This window comes from Epinephelus lanceolatus, chromosome 11 (genome assembly GCF_041903045.1).
Source record: "Epinephelus lanceolatus isolate andai-2023 chromosome 11, ASM4190304v1, whole genome shotgun sequence".
Classification (NCBI taxonomy): Eukaryota; Metazoa; Chordata; class Actinopteri; order Perciformes; family Serranidae; genus Epinephelus; species Epinephelus lanceolatus.
In genome coordinates this window covers 5623390-5644476 of record NC_135744.1, presented here as the reverse complement: position 1 = coordinate 5644476, position 21087 = coordinate 5623390, and the positions used below count along the sequence as shown (strand labels likewise).

General features: G+C 39.4%; 1 protein-coding gene across 4 annotated transcripts in view; it reads right to left on the bottom strand.

The window, feature by feature from the left end:
* robo3 (roundabout, axon guidance receptor, homolog 3 (Drosophila)) overlaps nucleotides 1-19866 on the bottom strand; it is a 217562-nt gene extending 197696 nt beyond the window's left edge. For 3 of the 4 annotated variants that reach the window (XM_033644077.2, XM_033644061.2, XM_033644085.2), the window contains exon 1: nucleotides 19631-19865. In XM_033644077.2, the coding sequence (XP_033499968.1) occupies nucleotides 19631-19784 (154 nt within the window). In that variant the 5' untranslated portion in view covers nucleotides 19785-19865. Of the gene's footprint in view, nucleotides 1-19630 lie in introns of all 4 variants that reach the window. The other variant, XM_033644045.2, reaches the window with a different exon arrangement.
* Nucleotides 19867-21087: the final 1221 nt, after the last annotated feature.

The window sequence follows — 21087 nt, the reverse complement described above, 5'->3', positions numbered from 1 at the left end:
TTCTGAATTTATTGTAATGTGGCATTTTGATGACATTCCACAAAGCTCTGCAAGTTGATGAATGAATAGTTATTTTATACTAATGATAATCTTCATCATTATCCTGAGATTTAAAGAATATATGTTATTGTATGATAAGTTGACATTTCAAAGTGTAATTTTTCCTCTATTTGTTGTGTTGATAGCAGTGTAACTCAAAACAACATAATGAGTTCTTGTGAACATGATCATGATGGACACTTTGATTTTTTTTTTGCAGATAGCTTAGTCACAAGTTAAAAACAAAGATCAAATAATGGTTAATAAAATCATTAGTGACTGGAAAAAAAATGATGCAGAATTTAGTAGTATGAATATGAAATATTGCAATTGACAGCTTTATATGCCTCCACCTCTATTAAAACTGCTCAGCCTCTTAAACCCCCAGAAAGACTGCTTGAGACCCTCTGTGTTTGTTCCTTTTAAAGGTCCTCTACTCTTCTCTCACAGAAGTGTAATCTTGCTGTTTGAAATTGGAGTCATCATGACTTCCGCTCCTCGAGAGAATTGGCTACGTGGTATCAATCCACAATGTAAGCTGACAGTGCAGCTGCTCCCCCTCTGCTCCTCCAACCTCATCTACTCATATGATCTGAATACAGGGTGAGTGTGTTTACTGACCCCTTCTGTAAAATACAAACTGGCATCACTGTTCAAGTGTATCCCTCATTGTCTTGTTTTATCTTTCCTTTTGGCTTTTCATGTTTGACATAGTGTTTTCTCCCACTATCACTTTCTCAGGCATTTCTTCCACCTTCAGCCATCCATCATTCATCAGTCTGTGACACTTTGAAGTCATTTTTCAGGCTTCCCATCACCTGCCCTGCTCTGTCACAGAGGCTTTTTACTGAGGTATAACTTCTTCCACTGGCACCTCTGAATGGGGTCACTGAGCCAGCAGCAGCAGCAGCGGCAGCAGCAGTTTGGTGCTGAATACCAGATTAGGTTAATCAATGAGTTGGACCTGCAGCTTCAAAGGAATATGCTAGGTTTTTGAGAGATGGGCTCAATTAACCAAAGTGTGACAAAATGAAAACACAAACACAACAATCAACTTCTTTCCAACAAAAAAATCGACTATTAACTCTTGACTAACTTGATTCAGCATACTGTATTAGCATGAAATCCTATGAGTCTTTCATAAGATGACAAACCCATTAGTTCAGTGCAACCAACATGATTTTCTTAAGCTTAATTAAGCTTAACCAACTTAATATTTATTTAAAAATTGTGGTGATTTGGTGTTTTAAAAAAAATCCTAAAATAAGTTGTCAACTGATTAAAATATTTAAATGTAACAAATGTGTATTTTTAATTCTAAAAAAGTCTTTATTTAAACAATATCTACAAATTATTTTTAGAGTGTTTGTTCTGATCACTTAACAGGAAAGTTGAGCAATGGGCCTGTCGTCCTACGTTTTCTTTATCTCTTTAACAACACGGTGACCATTGTAAGAGTTCATAGTTTTCATTTTGAGTGACACACAGCCTGAAGCTGATGGAAGCCAGCCTCTGACAGGACGGCTGCTGGTTTGAGTCACCAGACTCTTTCGGGGAAGAATGAGTGAGTTTGCCATCTGCTCCCCACTTGGCCCACACTGGTTGACTGGTCATACTGGGATGCTCAGGTGTGAATGTGTGTATCCCAGCTCACATAATGAGGGTGGGGCTGAAAAGAACAAAGGCAAACTCTACTCATACTGTAAATAAACCTCTATCCATGTTCTGCCTGTCTATTACATTACATTTTCACAAACCAAGGAATGATTTGTTGATTGTTGTTGATATTTTGATTTTCATACTGACTGAGCTCGTCAAAGGCACTTACAGTGATTGTTTACTTGGAACTGATAACTATTGCTGTGTTTTATTTCTTACAGTGTGTGAACCATTTTGTCAGTATTCAAGAATGAAGGTAAAGATATTCAGAGTTGCATGCTGATACGTTGATGCATTATACAGTGATTAATAATATATCTGACTAAAAAAAGATTTCTTATCACAGAACACCATACAGCCAACAAATATGTCATCTTGTTATGTAAAATGTATGTCTGTGTTATGTTTAAATGCAGTTAAATCAAATGCCATCAAAGTGGCATTTACTTTACAGTCTACAGTCACTTTAATTAGCCCAAAGTCAGACTTTCACATTTAATTGACTGAATGTGGCTTCGGCCCACACAGGCAACATTATCATAAATGTCAAAATTAGAATATTCTACAAACATTACTCCGAGCACATAATTACATTTATATACGGCAATTAAAAGTTAACTTCCGTCACGTTTACTCTGCTGGTTCATTTGGAGACAGATGGAGGAGAGTAAATGGACAAAGAGGGGAAGTGAATATTTTCTCAAGTCAACTCACTTAGGGCCTTTTGTTTGCCTTGTGCGCACATGTCTGTTAATGTGCGTGTGAATGGCTGAAGGGATGTCAGGGTGGGTCACAGACTGACTCTATTGATTAATTAGTGTTGATTCAGTAATTGCCTAGTGATTGTTTCAGCTACAGCCCATGGGTAGTATCCTCTTGACACACAGTTACATTTACAGTCTCAGCTAATGAATCAATATTGGCATGTGACATGACAGATACAATCATAAATTGAGATCATGAATCAAATAATAATGAACAAATCATATCATGAGTGGGTTATTGCTGTGGCATACTGAATCACTTTTATTGACCAAATATTTGTAAACAGACAAGGCATTTGGGTGTTTTTTTTTTGTTTTGTTTTGGCATTGCTCTTAATGTCCATACAGAGAAATAGACAAAACATCTTGGAAGAAGGAGAACAAAGCTGAATGAATAATGGTAAGGAACAGACAGGACTATTATGTACTCAAGCATGTGGAAAAAAAATAGGTAAATATTATATAAATAGATATATATAAAAGCAATACAAACAATTTGAATATATAGTCTATACCCCTTTAACGTTCTTTAACATTTTGAGTCACTGTATCTTAATGAAATGTGTTGAACTTACTCTTAACTCAGCCTGATTGAGCTATCTCTACCACTTGGTTTAGGTAGGTTATGCTAAAAAAAATCCACTGGATGTTGTTGTGTCTTTTCAGTTCACCTCCTACAAGAAGTTAGTGACAAAAAAAAGTCACTACAGACATAAGGGCTCTGTGTGGTGGGCCTTTCAATATATATGTCTGTGTAGTCTAATAAAAGTCAAATATTTTATTTAAAAAACACACTCTTCCAAATGGTTCATTTGTTCTTTTATGGTAAAGGTGGTGAGGCTAAGCTACTGTAACTAAAATTGACTATTTGCCACAAAATAAAACACTTCTGATCATTCATTGTTGTTAAATGATACATGTATATTATCCATTATATAATTTCTGAAATAAGTTTGTAAGTATGACTTTTTTCTGTCTCAAGCCATGCTCAACCAAACATTTGAATTGTCCTTTCATGGTAGGTAGTGATGCTAAGATAATAAATTTACATTTTTTCTGAAATAAAAAAGGATGAATATTTAGTGTTGTTAATACCATTTATTTAATGTTATTCCATTATATATTTAAAGAAAAAAAATCATTTTCATCAATTTTTTAACATATTTGAGATGAGATTTAGAAGTACTGTAATGTTAAACACAGAGTATAAACACACAAAAATAATACTAGTAATGGTAATAGTACTAATTCCAAAGTCACAAAGTGGTACATGTTGGTACTAACATATTACAAGACTTAAAACAGTACTTGGTCGGTTATTTTGATTTTTGATTTCTGTTGTACATGTACCATGAAGTGATGTCTCAGTTTTGTCTCATTTTAAAAATTGGGGTCTGTTAGAAAAAATAAAAAATAAACATTAATTTTTGTTATTATAGCTCCAAGGAAAAAAAAAGAAAAGACAAAAAAAATTATATTGCCCTTTTGCTTAGTTTGGACATTAAAGGTCCAAATCATGTATTCATCTACATGAAGTGAGTTTATTCACTGATCATTTTAACAGTACAGTAACAACTGTTAAAATAGCATTTTTCTTTCTAGTTATATTCATAAGACCTCATTAATTCTGGATAGTCCCACTGAAATCAAGGGTCTCATTTCCATTGGAAATTTAAAAAAGACAGGAGTCTACAGTTAAATGAACAGAGAAAAAAGGGGAACAAAGGGAGCAGGAAACAGTGACACAGTCCAAAAAAATAAAAATAAAAATCTCATTATGAAAGCAATCTGACAGTTTCCAGTACACTCATATTCTATGGTGTCATCCGTTTTGACCTTACAAATAATAGAAACAAGAATCCTGCAGAGAGCCATGCTTTCATCTCCCTCAGGAGAATTGACCTCAGATTACACTGAGGTCAATTAAAATAAAAACCAAAAAAAATGCAAAACAAACTTCTTAATATTATTATTTTGATCATTTATTGAAATAATTTTGCGGAACACTCACATCTGTGCATGATCACCAATAATTAATATGCTGAAAACATTCAAAGTAACAGAAGGAGAACATATTATGGTATAGGACACAAAACCACCGTGGTCCGCACTCATCACACTGTTTTTAAATCTTGGTATTCATAGGCATGCATGACCAATTGTGTTGACACTGCAGGGTTGTCATCGCATGTTTCTTTCCCACCAATGGATTCACAAGATAATTGAGAACAGGATTGTGATGTGAAATGGATTTTGGAGATAGCTATATGTATTACAGTGTGTGTGTGTGTGTGTGTGTGTGTGTGTGTGTGTAAAAGAAAGAAAAATAGAGAAGGGGAGATTTGTCATGCTTACACTGATGGCTTTTGTGGTTTCACCTGTGTGTGTATTTGTATATTGACACTGGCATGTTTAGGTATGCATGTGTATTTTTTGTGAGTGTGTATCAAGGACAATATAACCAAGTCCCTTTATTCCAGTGTTATCTTTTTACTGCACCAACAGCTCAATCACTTGAACAACCACCGTTAGATGCTAAAATCAATTTACATAAAGAAAACACACTTCACACCTTCAGTCCACTCAGGCTGTAATTCAAAGCGTGCGGCAGTCTGTTTAAACTCCATTTTTCTAACGTAGGCAAAAACCGATTACTTTGAAGAGAAAAATACTACGCATACAAATTTAGCCATTAGTCCATAATCATGATGCAACATCTGCCTTCAGGCAAGCAATGTTTTAGCAATGACACAAGTATTTTATATCAAGTACATCAGTGCTTTTACTTCAAACTCAATTCTGGAATCTGACTCAAACTACGCACGTGTCCACACTTAAAGCAACGATGTGCTGTGGAGCGGACAGCGCTGACACCTACTCATAACTAATCGCACTGATTGGAATAACAATGGTGCGGGGCAGATGTGATGAACAAAAGGGCCGTGTCATCACACTCAATATATCCAGGCAGCTCCCTTCAGTGAAGATGTGTAAGGGGTTATGGGGGTTTGTAGATGGGTTAAGGGTTACGACCTCTCATGGTGACCCCTGTGTCATCAGCACACTTAACCCCTCATTTTGATTGACCTCCTCCTTGTACGTGAGCACCAGATGAATGGAGCAGCCAGCCTCTTTAATAAACTGAAGCAGGAGTTGTTGAAAATTGAAAGTGTGGATCATTTATGGAGGCACTGACTGAGAAAAGAGCTCTGTTTTTTTTGTCTTGTGTGTTTGCAGTGTGCACGCATTGTGTGACCTCACTGATGTGATTGATTTAAACATTGTGTATCTTAAGGTATTTAAAACAGTAAGAAAAATAAATAAAAATCCCCTTTGTGGAGGAAAAATAAAAGCCCCAAGGCTCTGGAACGACCTGCCCGAGGATATGAGGCTGTCTGAGTCATTGTCTTTGTTTAAGGCTCTCCTAACAATGTACCTCTATGGGACAGCATATCCTGATTTTATCTGAGCAGTCTGTCTATTTTATTGCTATATTATTGAATTTAATTATTGTTTATTATCTTGAATTTAGTTTTGACCTTCTTGTATTTGTTTTACTTTGGTGACATTTTATGACATTTTAGTTCATTTGGTTTTATTTTCTTATTCTCCTTGTGTTTTACATGTGTTTAGTTTTATTGTGAAGTACTTTTAAAAGGTACTATATAATAAAGTTTATTATTATCATTATTATTATAATTATTGTCTTCATTTTGACAAACACTAGCACTAATAACATAATCAGAATAAGAAAGAAGCATCATCACAGTCTGTTTCTGTTACTCTGTGTGTTTTAATGTTTAATAATGTTATATGTCGTTTTCAAGAATCTTGGCTAAAGTCACAAAAATCAAGATAAATCAGAGATAAATCCAAATTTGTTGCTTTACAGCCTCACAACAGAAAGTGTGACCGCAAAATCATACATGGCTTTTTTTAGGACATTTTCAAAGAACTACTTTTATTTTTTTCAGGGGGCATTTATTTCCTAATGCCCAAAATATGTTAAAATTGAATAAAATTAAACATTTAATTTAGATACATACAGCATGTTACATCTTAAACCAAACTGGGGTCAGTAACCCTTACTATCAAAAGAGCCTATTTTGAAGCCAATATAGGCTGATAATGATGACATCCCTACTATTTATCATTATCGATACTAAAACTTTGCACTTTGGCGGGGAAAGTCAACTATCTGTCCAGGGACTATTAAGTTTTCTACTTTCCTCTGAGACTTTCCCTTTTTGGATTTGGAATCCATAGACAGCAGCTATCCCTGCTAGGTAGACCAAAGACTAGTCACCACTATTTAGGTTCAGCACAATTTAGAGGAAAAGGTCGTACGTTATTATGCACACTATAGTTGCTGAAATGTTAAAACATTTTTTATTCTGTGTATAGACTACACATCTTCACAAGAGGAGAATGTAAGATTTACTTAAGGCCTACAACAATGTTAAATGAAAACTAAAAAGTTAAAAAATAAATATTATTCGTTTCTATGTAATTTAGCTGTGGAAAACAGATGAATATTGACTGAAATACAAAGTAAAACATTTTTTTCAGTATTTGGAGTAGGTTTTTTTAAACAGAGGAAATGAGCACATACTGTACGGCTAAAAACTACAGGTTCTGAACTTCATTTTGATATAGTTTGTGGGTGTTTGAAATAAATCCAGCTGTCATGCCAGCATTTGTCTCAGGACTCATACAGCTAATAAGCGAAGACAGCTTCCTCTGTTCTTAACTCTACGGCTCCAAGTTCCATCAAGGTCAGCACTTCCATGATGACCTCCTATTGGCTAATGGCATGAATTTGCATGTCAAAGTTCATCAAAGTTGAACTTGAAATAAATATTTACTTCACCCGAATGTGAGCAGGCTTTTATCCTCCAAGCCTCTGGAGTTTATTTAATGAGAGGCAGTTCCAAGGGTGTAGCTTGTGGTGCATTGTCACAGGAAAGTTAATATAAAACTCGTCTAAATATAAAACATTCTCAGGGGCATGAAGGCCTGCTCACACAAGTAGTTTTGATTGACAGGTCAGCCGGCAGAGGCACCAAACCAAAATGTCAATAAATGTACTTTTAACTGTGACTTACAGGTTAAAAACAGAAAGCATTTTGTTGATATTTGTAGGTACGGTATTTCTTTTGTGTGCTACTGATGATAGGCTCAACTGCTTGTCTGCAAAATGATGTTAACACTGCACATTTCCTGGTAGACGTTAAGTAGCCTGTTCAGCAAGCCGAGCTGCAAAACACTCATAAATAAGAGGTTATTAACTAGAGAGTTGTGTTGTTGGTGGCTGCCAGGTAGTTAATCAGCGTTACCGACAGCCAATAATACTGTCCAATAGTGGCACTTAATGCTTTGTGTAATGATTTCATTGGCTATATGCATAGAATACTCTTAAGACAGGGAGACGCTGTCACACTATGCACTTCCTGCCATGGAACAGGAGCATTTTAATTATTTTTCTCACTTTCATCTTTGATTTATGTCACTAGAGAGCACAGGACGCCATTTAGAGAACAGATCTGTATGCTGTAGACGTAGACGCAGACATTTCCGAACGCCTCTCTGTCAGCTCCACTAAATTTGTGTTAAATTTACGTTGTTATTGTATTGTGTAAATCTTGGTGGTGCTTTTTGTGGTTGGTGTTGGACAGTGGTGGCGTGTGGCTGTGAGTCACTCAACAGGATGCGGAAATCAATTCACCAGTCTGTCACCAGAAGTCTCCTTCTGCAAACTTCTAGCTAGCAAGATGCTAGCTAACCAGGTTGAAGTTTTAATGTAAATCAGTACACATTGAGTAAAATGGGGGAGTTGGGCACCAGCTGAACTGGCATACTTATAGCCATTGTACAGGCATTGGAATAAAAACTGGACAACCTCTGTGCTGCATCAGTTTCCAACAGGATATCAGGAACTGTGATTCACTAAAAGTCGACTCAGTCTTGGAGAGTGCCATTCAACCAGGTGACTTTTTCTGTCAATCTGACAGAGCAGAGAAGGAGAGGAGGTATGTGCTTTCTGGTGAAAAAGGACTGGTGTGACAGTGGCAATGTGAGTTCCTGCTGTGAATCACTGCTATACGCTGCTCAGAGGCAACTGCAGTGCAGCATGGCCCATGTTTGGGGAGTGACCATGCAGCTGTCTTGTTGAGGTCTGAATGTGTGGATAGTTAAATCATTCCACAACCAGATACTATGGATTACCAGAAACATGGACAATTATAAAGCAGCAGCCAACAGGAGTTGATGGGATCACATTTCACTGGAGTTGTACCATATATAATTCCGTGGACAAAATAAATTATTTATTAAATGACTGATTGATTAAAAGAAAGAAAACATGCTGTAGGAGAACAAAACAAAAATAAAAGAAAGATGCCAATAAATCAGAATATTGATTCTCCAGCATTTGTGAAAAGGCCATTAAGTGCAAAATGAGATGAAGACACTCTCTGAAGTTAAAAGGACATAATTCTCATTCACTCCAATAACTCTGTCAACTGCATGCCCACCCCAGGAACAAAGCTGCATTATCATTCTCTCATCTCCGTGGCTTATCACAACTCTTCCTCCCACAAACAGTCTGGAAATTGAACAAGCCACGCTGACAATTATAATTCCAGGGAGTTATCATCTCCCCTGATCCACACTTTTCTTTTTTTTTTCCTTTTTGCAAATACATCACACTAATACCTGCCCCCACAGTGCACCTTATGAGTACATCTAACCACGGTTTTATATCTTCATCACCATCCAATCTGCCTGTGCTCATCACCTGGAAAAATCCTTGCCGTGATGGAGGAAGTTGTCCAAGCCACTATTAGCATACGCAGAAGTCTCTCCTGCTTACAAAGTAGCATCTCTTGCCCTTCTCTCTCTCTTCCCCTTCAGTGTTCATCGTCGCCACAGATGCTGCCTAATTTCCATTCCTGCTCGGTTATGTACATAATTCTGCATATTATCTCAGACACAGGGGGCTAAGCATTGAGCGCACTGCAAACACTGGCCATCTCAACAGGTCTGAAAGTGAAAGCTAAAATTGTGTTTTGCTTGGAACAAAAGCACAGTAGTTTGTTTCTAATGCTGAATCTTTATTTTCATGATAAATGAGTGTTTTTGGCAACAGTCTACAACATATATATATTAGCATAGAGATTTTTGGAAAAATCTTAAACAGTAGATCCAAATGTACTCAATCTATGTGAACTTTTAAAGGAGGAACTTACATTTGGATAACAAAATCTCAAATGTTCCAAGATGTTGTTTCATGTTAGTAGATGAGGGGCAATGATTCAAAAGAAGACCCCATGCTGCAGTTACAAATAGGTATGTTAAAGTGAAATTGTGGATGATAAGCACATCAGGGATGTAGCCGGCCGGTGCTTGATGGAAACCGTGATGGGGAGGCTCAAGCTGATAGTGGCTGAAAATACGTCAAGACGATCTAGCGATAATTGGGCTCCTAGCTGGACTGCTGAGCCGTCATCGTGCTGCCGAGGACCGCCTGATGTTATTTATCCTCTGCTGGAAGAGACTGAGCAGGCTTCTTAATGGGGAAGATGGGTGGTGCAGATGGAGGGATAAGGTGAAGCAGCACAGAATGGGTGGAGAAGAAGGAGAGGTGAATATGCAGTGACTCAGATCCTTTATTAAGAAGATGCTGTCATACACAAATACGACACACAGATATAAAATTCAAAAGGCTTTTTTTCTTCTTCTTTTGGTTATGTATTCACACAATGTGGCAATGCTGTTTATGCAACCGCCGTGCAGATAAATCAAGGTGAATTGGAACAAAATTGAAGTGAGTGAGACAGAGGGGGTGTGCAAATAGAGAGTGAGATGGAGGGAGGATAACAGCACACAGGATAAAAAACAGATGAGGTACAGCACAGGGGATGAAGAAGACAGGAGAGGATTTCTGAAAGTGTCCAATAAGAACAGCATGATGTCATCTTTGTTTGACCAAATTTGAATGAGAATATGAGTGACGGTTTATTTCACCCTGCTTTGATTTACTGTTGGCTGTTCGCCTTATAATGACAATTACTTTTAACACTACATCACTGAATTAATCCCCTCATTTAGCTCGACATAATTGTTTCTGCTGTGAGGAGCAAGAGGTCAGACTGCAGACTACAATGAGGCAATACTATTAGTGCCTGTTTTGGTGAAAGACATGAAGGTCTTTAGTGACTAGGAGTGTATTACAAAGGTACTATCTATATCTGCCTATTTCACAAAAATACCTTAACTCAGATCAGGCTGTTCTCGCAAATTTTTTGTATGTTTTCCTAAGAAGAGCACCCAAATTCATACATATCCCACATATTTTGAAAGGCTGCGATCACATGGCCAATGAACTTAGGGCATTTTTACAGTCTATGGCTGAATCCAAATGTCTGCACTTTACCGCACTTGCAGACTTGCGGACTTTGCAGACGCATTCCCGCGAAGTCTAGGACTGCTTAGGGCTGTCCAAATTCCCAATTCATCCAGTCCACAAGGGGCCTCAAGTGGACTTCCTGCAGACTTCCCGAGAGTTGTTGGTCTACCGTGGTGTTGATTGGTTAGTGTGTTTAGTGTGTTTAAGGTAAGTAGTGTATATTTAAACTAATACTGATTTTTTTTAAGGGTCGAAGATACGTTTTGCTGCAACCCCATCCACAGCAGTACACTGCTAAGCTTCCGTGCTGGTAGATTTGGTTTATCATAGACTCTGGCAAAGCAACACAGTACATAAAATAATCACAGCAGAAACATCAGATAGGTCAGGCCCACTGTTTTTACCTATATATGTATAAGCATTACAGATACAGCTGAAAATGACAACAGAAATACAAAAAAATGCTGATTTCACATGTCTCCACAATTCAAATCAATTGCTAAGTGTCATGGGGTACAAATAACAGCCGTCAGTCAAGCGGACAAGCTTTGAGGACAAGCATTGCTGAACACCTGAATACTGAACTTGAGCCTGAGAACACCTCTGTGTTTTCAGCCTAGTTATTTACATTTTGACATAGATGGATAATCCTGCTGCTGTGGCTGCTCACAGTTCCTGTTTATACTGTACAGGCAGCCACCTGTATGACTCTGATACTGGAGATTAGATTTCTAAAAAGATTTTTAGACGTTTATCCTCAATGTACATCAGAAATCCTGTCGCAACTGTAAAGAGTGACTTGCAGTGTGTGTGCCGTATGGTGGACGCCATGTGTTTTGATTAGTCTGATTTATGACTCCGAGAAGAAGTGGTGTGACTGTTCTGTTCATATCTAGAAATGTATTCATATCAATTTACATCCCTAATAAAGATGATAATCATGATGATAATCTAAATCATTTAATTATCCAAACGGTCCCCAGATTTAGCTGCAGAGTGAGCGCTCCTCGCTTTCACACTGCTCTACAGCACAGGCAGCCACAGACCCAGATCCAGGATAGGTCTGAGTGAGATGGAGGCAGCTGCATGGAGGAAGAGATGTTTAGCTTGCTCAGGCTCTGAGATAATGTCATTTTCTGCCTCCTGCTTAATAGTGGTTTTTAAGAATCTGCAGCTCACAGCAACCTAATACGACACAGTGTCTGGTTTTGATTGATGTCTAGTGTCCAATGCAACAAATAGTTAGCATGCATTAGCTTGGAGGGGTAACTTGGATTGTTTACTATATTACATAAACGTTGCTGTCACCCTGAACATCCTGCAGAACCCCATTCAAACTGTCTCTATATAGAAAAAAATAACACATTCTCACTCTGACCTCATCACAAATTTGGTCATGGACTTTTCCATGTCTTTTTTCATGTCGACTTATGACATTCTGGGATGACATGTCAACTTTAGCTTTCTACATGCATTGTGTGTTTTCAAAATATGCTTCGGTTTTCACAGGAAATGTTTTTTTCATACAGTCTCTTTTTTTTTTTTACTTAAACAACAAATGCACATGGTTAGTTTTGCCAACACACACACGTGGTGTAGGTTTAGGAAACAGCAGCACGTGGTTTGATTTAGGACAAAAGAACATGGCTTGGCTTTACATGTATAGGGGAAGTGAACACCAGCATCCCGGGTGAATGTCAGTGGTTGCTGGACCCATCCACTACTCCTCCCACGCCCTACTCAGACTTTCGCCCCCTAAAAACGCTGGTATTCGACAACTTCGGAGTGAGACTGGGTTCGGACAAAAAAAACAATGAATACTTGAATATTTGTGCCAGATCCCTTTGAATGACATAAAGTCAGGTACATGAATACATCCCAGAAGCATTACATTTACAATAGCTATAATGTATGAGCTCATGAAATATCATAGAATAAAAAAAAAAAATTCTTACATGTGCTACAAATAATCCAGCATATACTGTGTAACTACCATCTGAAACCTTTCACATCATGTTCATGCAGTAGCTGTGCAAACATGATTGCATTTGACCAAGAGAGGCATCTGTAAGCACACTTGCATTGGCTGATGACCTGTTTGAGTATTCTGGACCATGTGGAGCAGATAGTTTGCACCAGAGTTGCGCTATCAGGTTGTTTTCATTCCTGTCAGGGATGATACAGATACAGAGGTTGTTAATTAATTTCCACTTCCTCTGTCAACATCAGGTGGAATGATTTGGATTCAGATGTCAACATGTTTATGATTAATGTCATAAATGTGAACTGCTTAGCGACCAAGCATTGATTTATATCTGATCTGGTAATCAACAATGAGGAGTACTGCTACAAAAACAGGTCCATCATTGGCGAGAACATTTCCAGGCTTGTGTGTGAAAAGTCCTGACCCTCCCCTACCCTCCTCAGAATAATGGGTTTGTTTTGGCTGGATGCCATCAGTGCGGGGGGTTGAAATCCCTCCACCTCCTGCTCTCCACCATAGTTTGTCTGGCCAGCCGCTGCTGAGCCCTCCCTGGTCATCACACATTCTCTTTCTAGCCGACTACAAAGTCCCAGCCACGGCCACACCGCCAGCATCAGCAGCAGCGCACTGAGAAAGGTCACATCTAATGATCCAGACGTCACGCTGGAGCAGGAACCCGCTTTGACAGGAAGTACAGGGTCCAGAGGTGAAACTGTGTTTGTGTCTGCATTTCTGGTGACTTTGAATTAGTGTGCATCTCAGTGCATTTGTGCATGCACGCCTTACGTGTGTGTGATGTGAGTTGTTGTGTGAGAGAGACCTCGGCCACAGTTGGCTAATGGTTGGCTTTCAGTGATGGCAGAGCAAAGCTGAGGTGAGCACGAGGGAAGACAACTGGTGGTTCCCAGTGCTTGGCTTGGGCTATGAATAAAGATGTTTGGCTTCCCAAATGCTCCCTAGAAATCTATTAATAATGCATCTCTACTAGCCAGCTAGGCCTGCTGAATAAATGAGCAATACAGCAGCAAGGATGTAGTGGATCTGGTGGGAAGCAATAAAAACTATTGTTCCCATTTTTCTCTATCTCTTGCTCTAGTCATCTTCTCTCCATCTTTACATTTGATGCCATAGGTCCAGAGCCCTTCTGCAGGCATTGGTTGGATTCATGCAGCTTCAGATCAACAGCACCATAAGCACCAAACAGCCACTTTACAACCAGCACAGTTTACAGTGCTAGTAAAGGAAGTTTAATCCTCCTTTCTGAGCTCCTGGTGGGCATCAGGGTGTCATGATGATTGCCCCCCGTCTGTAGTTTGAATTCAGTGTGTAGACTTGATTGTACGAAATGCTGATTTACACTGATAAGGATTCTACAGGCAGCTCTGCTTCCGCACAAAATAAGTTGTGGAGGCTGTGGTGGTGGGGATTTGCATATTGAAATATTTAGAAGTAATTAGCTAGGAAATATGTACACACACACACACACACACAGAGACACACACAGACAGCGTTAATGACTCCCTGGCAGATTTATGGTGAACAGAGCAAAGGGTAGTCTACTTGACCTCCATGAAGGGACAAATGGCTGCATTAGCGCCCATAAATTACAATACATACACACGTACAATTACACAGCACAGCAGCAGACATCACCAGCTGCCTAAATGCAAAGATGCCTATATGTATTTATACACACATACACATACAAACACACATGAATGGGCTTGCAGCATCAGATCCACAACTTTATCTGAAAATCACCTCTTACACACTTCAAATACAACAATATCAAATGACATGATAGACTGAAAAGCTTAAAATAGTTCTCTGTCTTCTCTGTTTCCATCCTGAGCCTCATAAAGACAGACTTGACCCAGGGTTTATTGATTACACAGTGGCCACTCTAATGAGGGCTTTAACATCTTCATAGCAACTCAGGGAAAAAAAGGAAGTTCTCTTTGTGCCATGACTCCTATGCACTTCATTTAAAAATGTTGACATCTATTCACAATCCAAACATCGCCCTCGAAGCTCTGTTCCTGTGCACCTGTTCCCCAAGGGGAATGTGTCTTAACGCCTATTGATTCTGAGGTCTCTTATGGATTACCAATTTATCTCCACAGTCAGTTGCATCCAGAGCACAAATGAGTGTGTAAGAGGAGGATGTGTGGGTGGAGAGAGAGAGAGAGAGAGAGAAAGAGAGAGAGAGAGAGAGAGAGGGAGGCTAATTCAGCTGTCATTTCTACTCCAGCTGTATTTAGAATGCTTTAAAATTTAGACAAAAAGAGTCTAAGTAGAACTCAAAGAAATTTACTTAAATAACCCAACTTTTTGAGGAAGGGCACTGACTGAAAGCTTGCTTTATTATAACAATTTTTGCACAGATTTGAGTGTGCAGATACTTTTTTCATTCATTTTATTTTGTTTTATAGCTCCAGCACCTCAGACAGGTGCACAGTCGGATACTAGGTGAGCAGTGTTTTTCACTATTTTTTATTTGCATCACCCTTAAAAAAAATTCCCCTCTTATGCATTCCCTTGATCTGTTCTTTTTTTCTCGGAAGTAATGATGTCAATAACATAACTGACTCAGGGTCAGTGTCTAAAAACAGGCTGTTCTCATGCACTATTTGTACGTACCTACTAAAAGTAATGCACTGCAATTTGTTTTTAAACACATAATTGGGAAAGCTGTGATGACATGACCAACGCACTGATGGGAGTAAAGAAGCAAGTAGTCTGTTTAAGGATGTAGGTTTGGGTGGTGGATGGGTCACAAAACACAGGACTTTCCCCCAGGAGACCAGAAGCATGTGAAAACATTTGAACTTTGAGTTACTTTAAGGTACATTGTCACTAGAGTTGGGTTGAGTTCAGGTTTTGCTGGTCCTATCTGGTTTGACTTTATGGAAACCAGCTGAACCATTTGTCATAATTACACATTCTGGCAAAGTAGTTTAAGATTTGCAACTTGTGCTGACAGCGTCACCGTATTAATTTCAGCATGTATTGCATTAATGATAAGCAATATGACAACGTGATCAACATAATATTATGTTTAGAAATGGACCAATGGAGCCACTAGCGCCTGACCGGCTATGAGCCCAGGCCAGTGCTGGCACCATGGAGATCAAATTACAGGAGGTAGGAGGAGCAGAGGGACACGTGGTGTTTGTTTACAACAAAGTTTGTGTGTTTTAGGGTAACAGGAGGAGACATGGCAAGAAAAACAAAACTGCACCAATATGGCAACATTTTGGATTTAAAGATGACATAAGAGGTGGAATAAGCAAGAGCTGAACTTTTGTGTGATGCTGTGTTTCTATTAATATTTGTCGCTGGCTTTGAAAGCACCACAGTGGATGCAGAATGGCTGATTAATTTAGTTAAGATGAGGAATTATCTACATGATACCTACTTATTTCCCTACAAATACTTGGAGGCTGGCTGGAGAAGGATCGCCTGGGAGCTGAAAATTTCTGGTGAGCTAAATGACCCTTGCTAAAATCAAGCAGGTCTACTTGCTGTTGGCTATACCCTATGTCATTTACAGAAAATATCACAATATAAAACGTGTTTTCTGTTTTCAATGTAGCGTTACAAATGTAGGAATACCGCAAGTTGACTCAGAGCTCCTATGTTACGTGATGTGATGCAATAGTCTGCCCCTTGTTTACTGTTAGGACTCGGTGTCATGTTCCACTTGGGAGCAGTGACACTTGGTAAAATTCGGTATACCATTCTGGTCCAGTGTTAGGCCTAATATCAAACTGGTTGAAAATGTTTACACCAGCCCTACCCTAGTTGCCATCATGTTTTCTTTTCTAAACCTAACCCACCTAACTTACTTAACGTTATTGGTGGGCTACTTATTCATTAGATATTATACAAACCGTTGTACGAGGATACGTTGCCATAAATGGGGAAGTTAAAGCTGTAAAGCAGTTCAGTTCATAGACAGAAACGCTGTATACTAGCATACTTCATACAGTATAATTACATTTCTATTCATTTGGATAATTTCCTTGTCAAAATTCAGGCCCTTATTAATCAACCTAAATTTGTGACTAACTTGGCTGTCACTTAGAATCAGGTAATAGCCAGCACCCATGCATCAGTCACAAATCCCTAAAGAAACTGTCAATAAAGAAAAGAGAGAAGGTGCGATAAAGGAAGAGAGAGGTTGCACAACTGAAAGAACTAATAGATAAACTTGCCAGGCCCCAGCAGACCACTATAGCGCTGTGTTTGAGTGAATTGTCCATTATTTCCCAAATTGGTTATTGGGCCGCATTGATTTTCCCATTGAGCCTCCCTCTGAGCTCTAGGTTGACCCACACAAACTGTCCGCCCACTGCCTTGCTATTGAGCTTCTCGCCTGGATACCCACGGTTTGATCAGCAGCCCCCAGCAACCCCCCACTGATGAATCAGCACATAATGGCCAGCGTAATACATCTCTGTTATGGCAAAGAATAAAAATATGGGGGGGATCAATCCATATCAGGGCAATGATGACAAAGGATGTTTGTATGAGTAAAATAGCTGGACACAGTTTTTGTTAAGAAACAACAATATTGATCTCTGAAGCAGGTGGGTTTTCAGATATCAGGGTTTGCCTTTTACTCTCTCCAGGTGGTCAATCTGTTTCCTTCACACCAGTTTACAATGGAGAAAGCTTATACACTTTATCTCATTGATCACTGATTGGTACAACTATTCTATCTATCCCCTGTCTTCAGTTAGACTCCCTGAATGTATCGATACTACCTAAAGACTGTAGGGAGGAGACAGTCTGTGGGAGCTCTGGGGAGCGCTCCAACTGAATATGAAGCCAGGTGCACACAAGGCACGTCATTCTATCAGCCCATCAGTCCATGTTACTCTGCATCAGATAAATTCCTCTCAATAGATTCATTGTTCCTCCTCACCTCTCATGCTTACTTTCTCATCGGGCTACTATAGATCGCTCAATCTACACTCCATTAGAGCTTATGGATGAGAGGAGGGATGAAAAGAGAGAAAGAAATAGAAGTGTGAGGGCAATGAAAGAGAAGCTATAAACTCAGCATTATACAGACAACACCACTGCTGCTGTGAGCTGGTTACATGGAGGGAGGGAGGGATGGGGCTCAGAAACAAATCTACCCCTCACACCAATGTCCACGCATCAAAAGGCAAACCTCACTCCCCACTGTGGCAAAAAAAATACACACCAATTACCTACACACATACATACATCCACACCCACACAGTAACCCTCTCACTGGCTCTTAACCATCAGTCAATGGACACAAGCTGGGAAGCAGCTGGATGTTTTAGAAAGCAGCTTGGAATTGAAATATAAAAGTAAGACAGGAAGGATGGAGGGGAGGAAGGATGGAAGGGAGGATGAAAGAAAGAAAGAAAGAAAGAAAGAAAGAAAGAAAGAAAGAAAGAAAGAAAGAAAGAAAGGAGAATTAGGTGGCATGGAAAGTAACATATGGTGAATATGGTACATACACTTGACAGTTTTGTGTGTGTGTGTGTGTGTGTGTGTGTGTGTGTGAATGCAGCTTTCATTGGTATGCACTGACATGGAGACAAAGCTGGGGGGCTCATTATAGCAGACATCAAGGTGATCTGTTGACTTAACTCTACCCTATACTACACATCGACACTCACACACGCACACACACTTATATGTACACATATATACAGCCTTGCCATTAGAGCAAAGCACAGCAGGGACAGATCATTACACCATGTTAATAAGCCTGCGCAGAAACACAGTAAAAACAAAATTCCCTCCACAGCCATAAAAACCTAGGCTTTATGAATCCCTTCTGGAGCAAGACGGAGACGAGTGCTGCGAGATTGAGCTCCATCACTGATGGAGAGCCCAGTGGCAAAAGTTAGGGAGATGTGACAGCTCCGGTCCGTCGCGCCTGACAGCAGACAGCTTCATTTAACAGAGTGAGCAGGCTGCCACTCACGCTTCTGTAAAATAGACCGTGTTATTGGGTAATACTGTGTCTCTGTCACATTTTACTCACAGCCCACAAAACACTCTGACAGGCGTGTGATCCCAGTGTGCTGCGATCATCCACTGACCCCTTTTTTTGGGGAGGGGGCTATTTTCTGACAGAAATCTTCAGAGGGACTTAGACTGAGGCAAGTATTGGTTCAGTATTTTGCTTAGGGACACAAGTCATGGCTGTATTTAAGGACCTGATTAAGAACTTTATCCAATGACTACATCACCCTGCCCAATTTAAAAGGGTTGCATTCTCTGTGTAATTCATCTTAACTAAAAAAAATATCAATTCAGACTCATTATTGTGAGATCAGGAAGCACAGGACTTTTCTTAAACACAGGAGATTTATCTAGTTATCAGCTTTTAGTAATGAAACTGTATAATTATCAACCTCCATCATAAAAGTTATTATTCTCATAATACATATTATATCTGATCTAGAGCAGAAGATCTTACATTTGGAACAATAATCTGTCATAAGCACCTAATTTCATTTCAAACATCCATTCATCTCCAATCACCTCATATGAGATTAACTCTCATGACAACTCCTTCCACTTTCCCTTTTCAAGTCTCTCGTCGGCTCAACTCCACATTATCATCATAAAAGACACCCCCGTGTAAGTGTTTTCAGTCTTTTTCAAGAAACCCTATGTGTCCTCTTGCATCAGATGAGAAAAGAGTGCAAAGGAGACAAACCAAAGGGAGGTTAAACAGGGAGGACAGAGGAGAGCATGCAAAGGCAAATTCCCTGTGCTTACCGTTGAAGCCGGTGAAGTTTCCCCAGTCTAGCAGGGAGCCGTTGAAGGAGGACAGGGAGCTGTTGAAGAACAGATCAGTGCCATTGTTCGGGTTTCGGATGGTGTCGGTGAACAGGTTCATCTGCAGCAGAGTCTTGATCAGATAGCGCAGCATCTTGCCGCGCAAAGAGACCTGTGCTTCTCTGTAGGTTTCACTGTCTCTCTTTCTATCTGTCCTTTTAAAAGTGGGAGTCTGTCCACTTTTTATTCTCCTTTCCTGGTGTTAAGAGTTAAAGAGAAATGTCCTTCTGATCCCACCCAAATATTTCAAAATATTTTTTTAAAAAAATTGGAGGAAAATAGATCACTTTTGATGAAAAAGTGGATAAAAAGAAACCAAGTTTAGTTGATTGGTTGGTTGTAGCTGTCAGAGTGGCTTCAGGGGGCCCCTCACTGTGATTCCCTCCAGTTCCTCCCCAGCATCGGATTGTTCCTTCCTCCTTGTTTCTTTTGTTCTGGGATCACATAACTTCACACGCTGTCTGCCACCACACAAAAAAACAGCCTCTCGCCAGTGTAAAAGAATCCAGCAATGTGATGATGACCCCTTCGGATTTGCTGCTCTCCGCTCTCCAACCCCTCCCTCTGGCTCCTCCTGTGTCCCTCCCTCCCTCTCCTGCTCTCCTCCTCTCTCCCTCTCTGTGATGGGGTCCCGGGGGGTCCAGAGGAGAGAGAGAGAGCAGGTGCTGTTGGCAATAAATGTTTAATTATTAGATTAATAATCATCCCAGGAGGCTCTGAATCGGGGCGGTGGAGAAAAGGGGGAGAAAAGACTTACTGTCACTGTCTTACCCATAAACTACCCACAGCCTCATATACATAAATGCAGGCATACAGTACGTGTTAGACAAACAAACATGGGACAAATCAAACTCCAGCTATGTCATTTGAGGCTGTGTTTGTTTTCCTGCTGTTCTGAAACAAATTGCATGCCAACATCTTCATAGGAAGAGAGTTTCATATTCTCTTTGTTAGCATGACAAACTGGACTTTGCAGCAAAAACATCATAGTTGATCAGAGTTGATATGTCTATAGAGACTATGCATGCAAGTATGAGGTCAGAAAACAGCTTGATATGCTGCATACTGAAAAAAAGCAACACATTTTGCATTTCACTTCCTGCTTTCACAGCAAAAACAACTTTGTGTTTTAGACTAAGTAATGGCACAGAGATGTATTTTGAATTCTTTTTGTAGTCCAAGAAAAAAAACCCCAATCTTGAAATGGGTTATAAAAAAGTCAAGAATAGTTACTTTTTAAAGTCACAGTATTCATTTCCCATATGGATAATAGCAGGGACACATACAGTAAAGCAGTAGCTGTGCATTAATTATTAATTTGCTCCCAATTTTTCAATAAAGTCACAACTATGAGCTTTACCAAACTGCTGGGCTGCAGTGTTGTAATGTGTTTGACT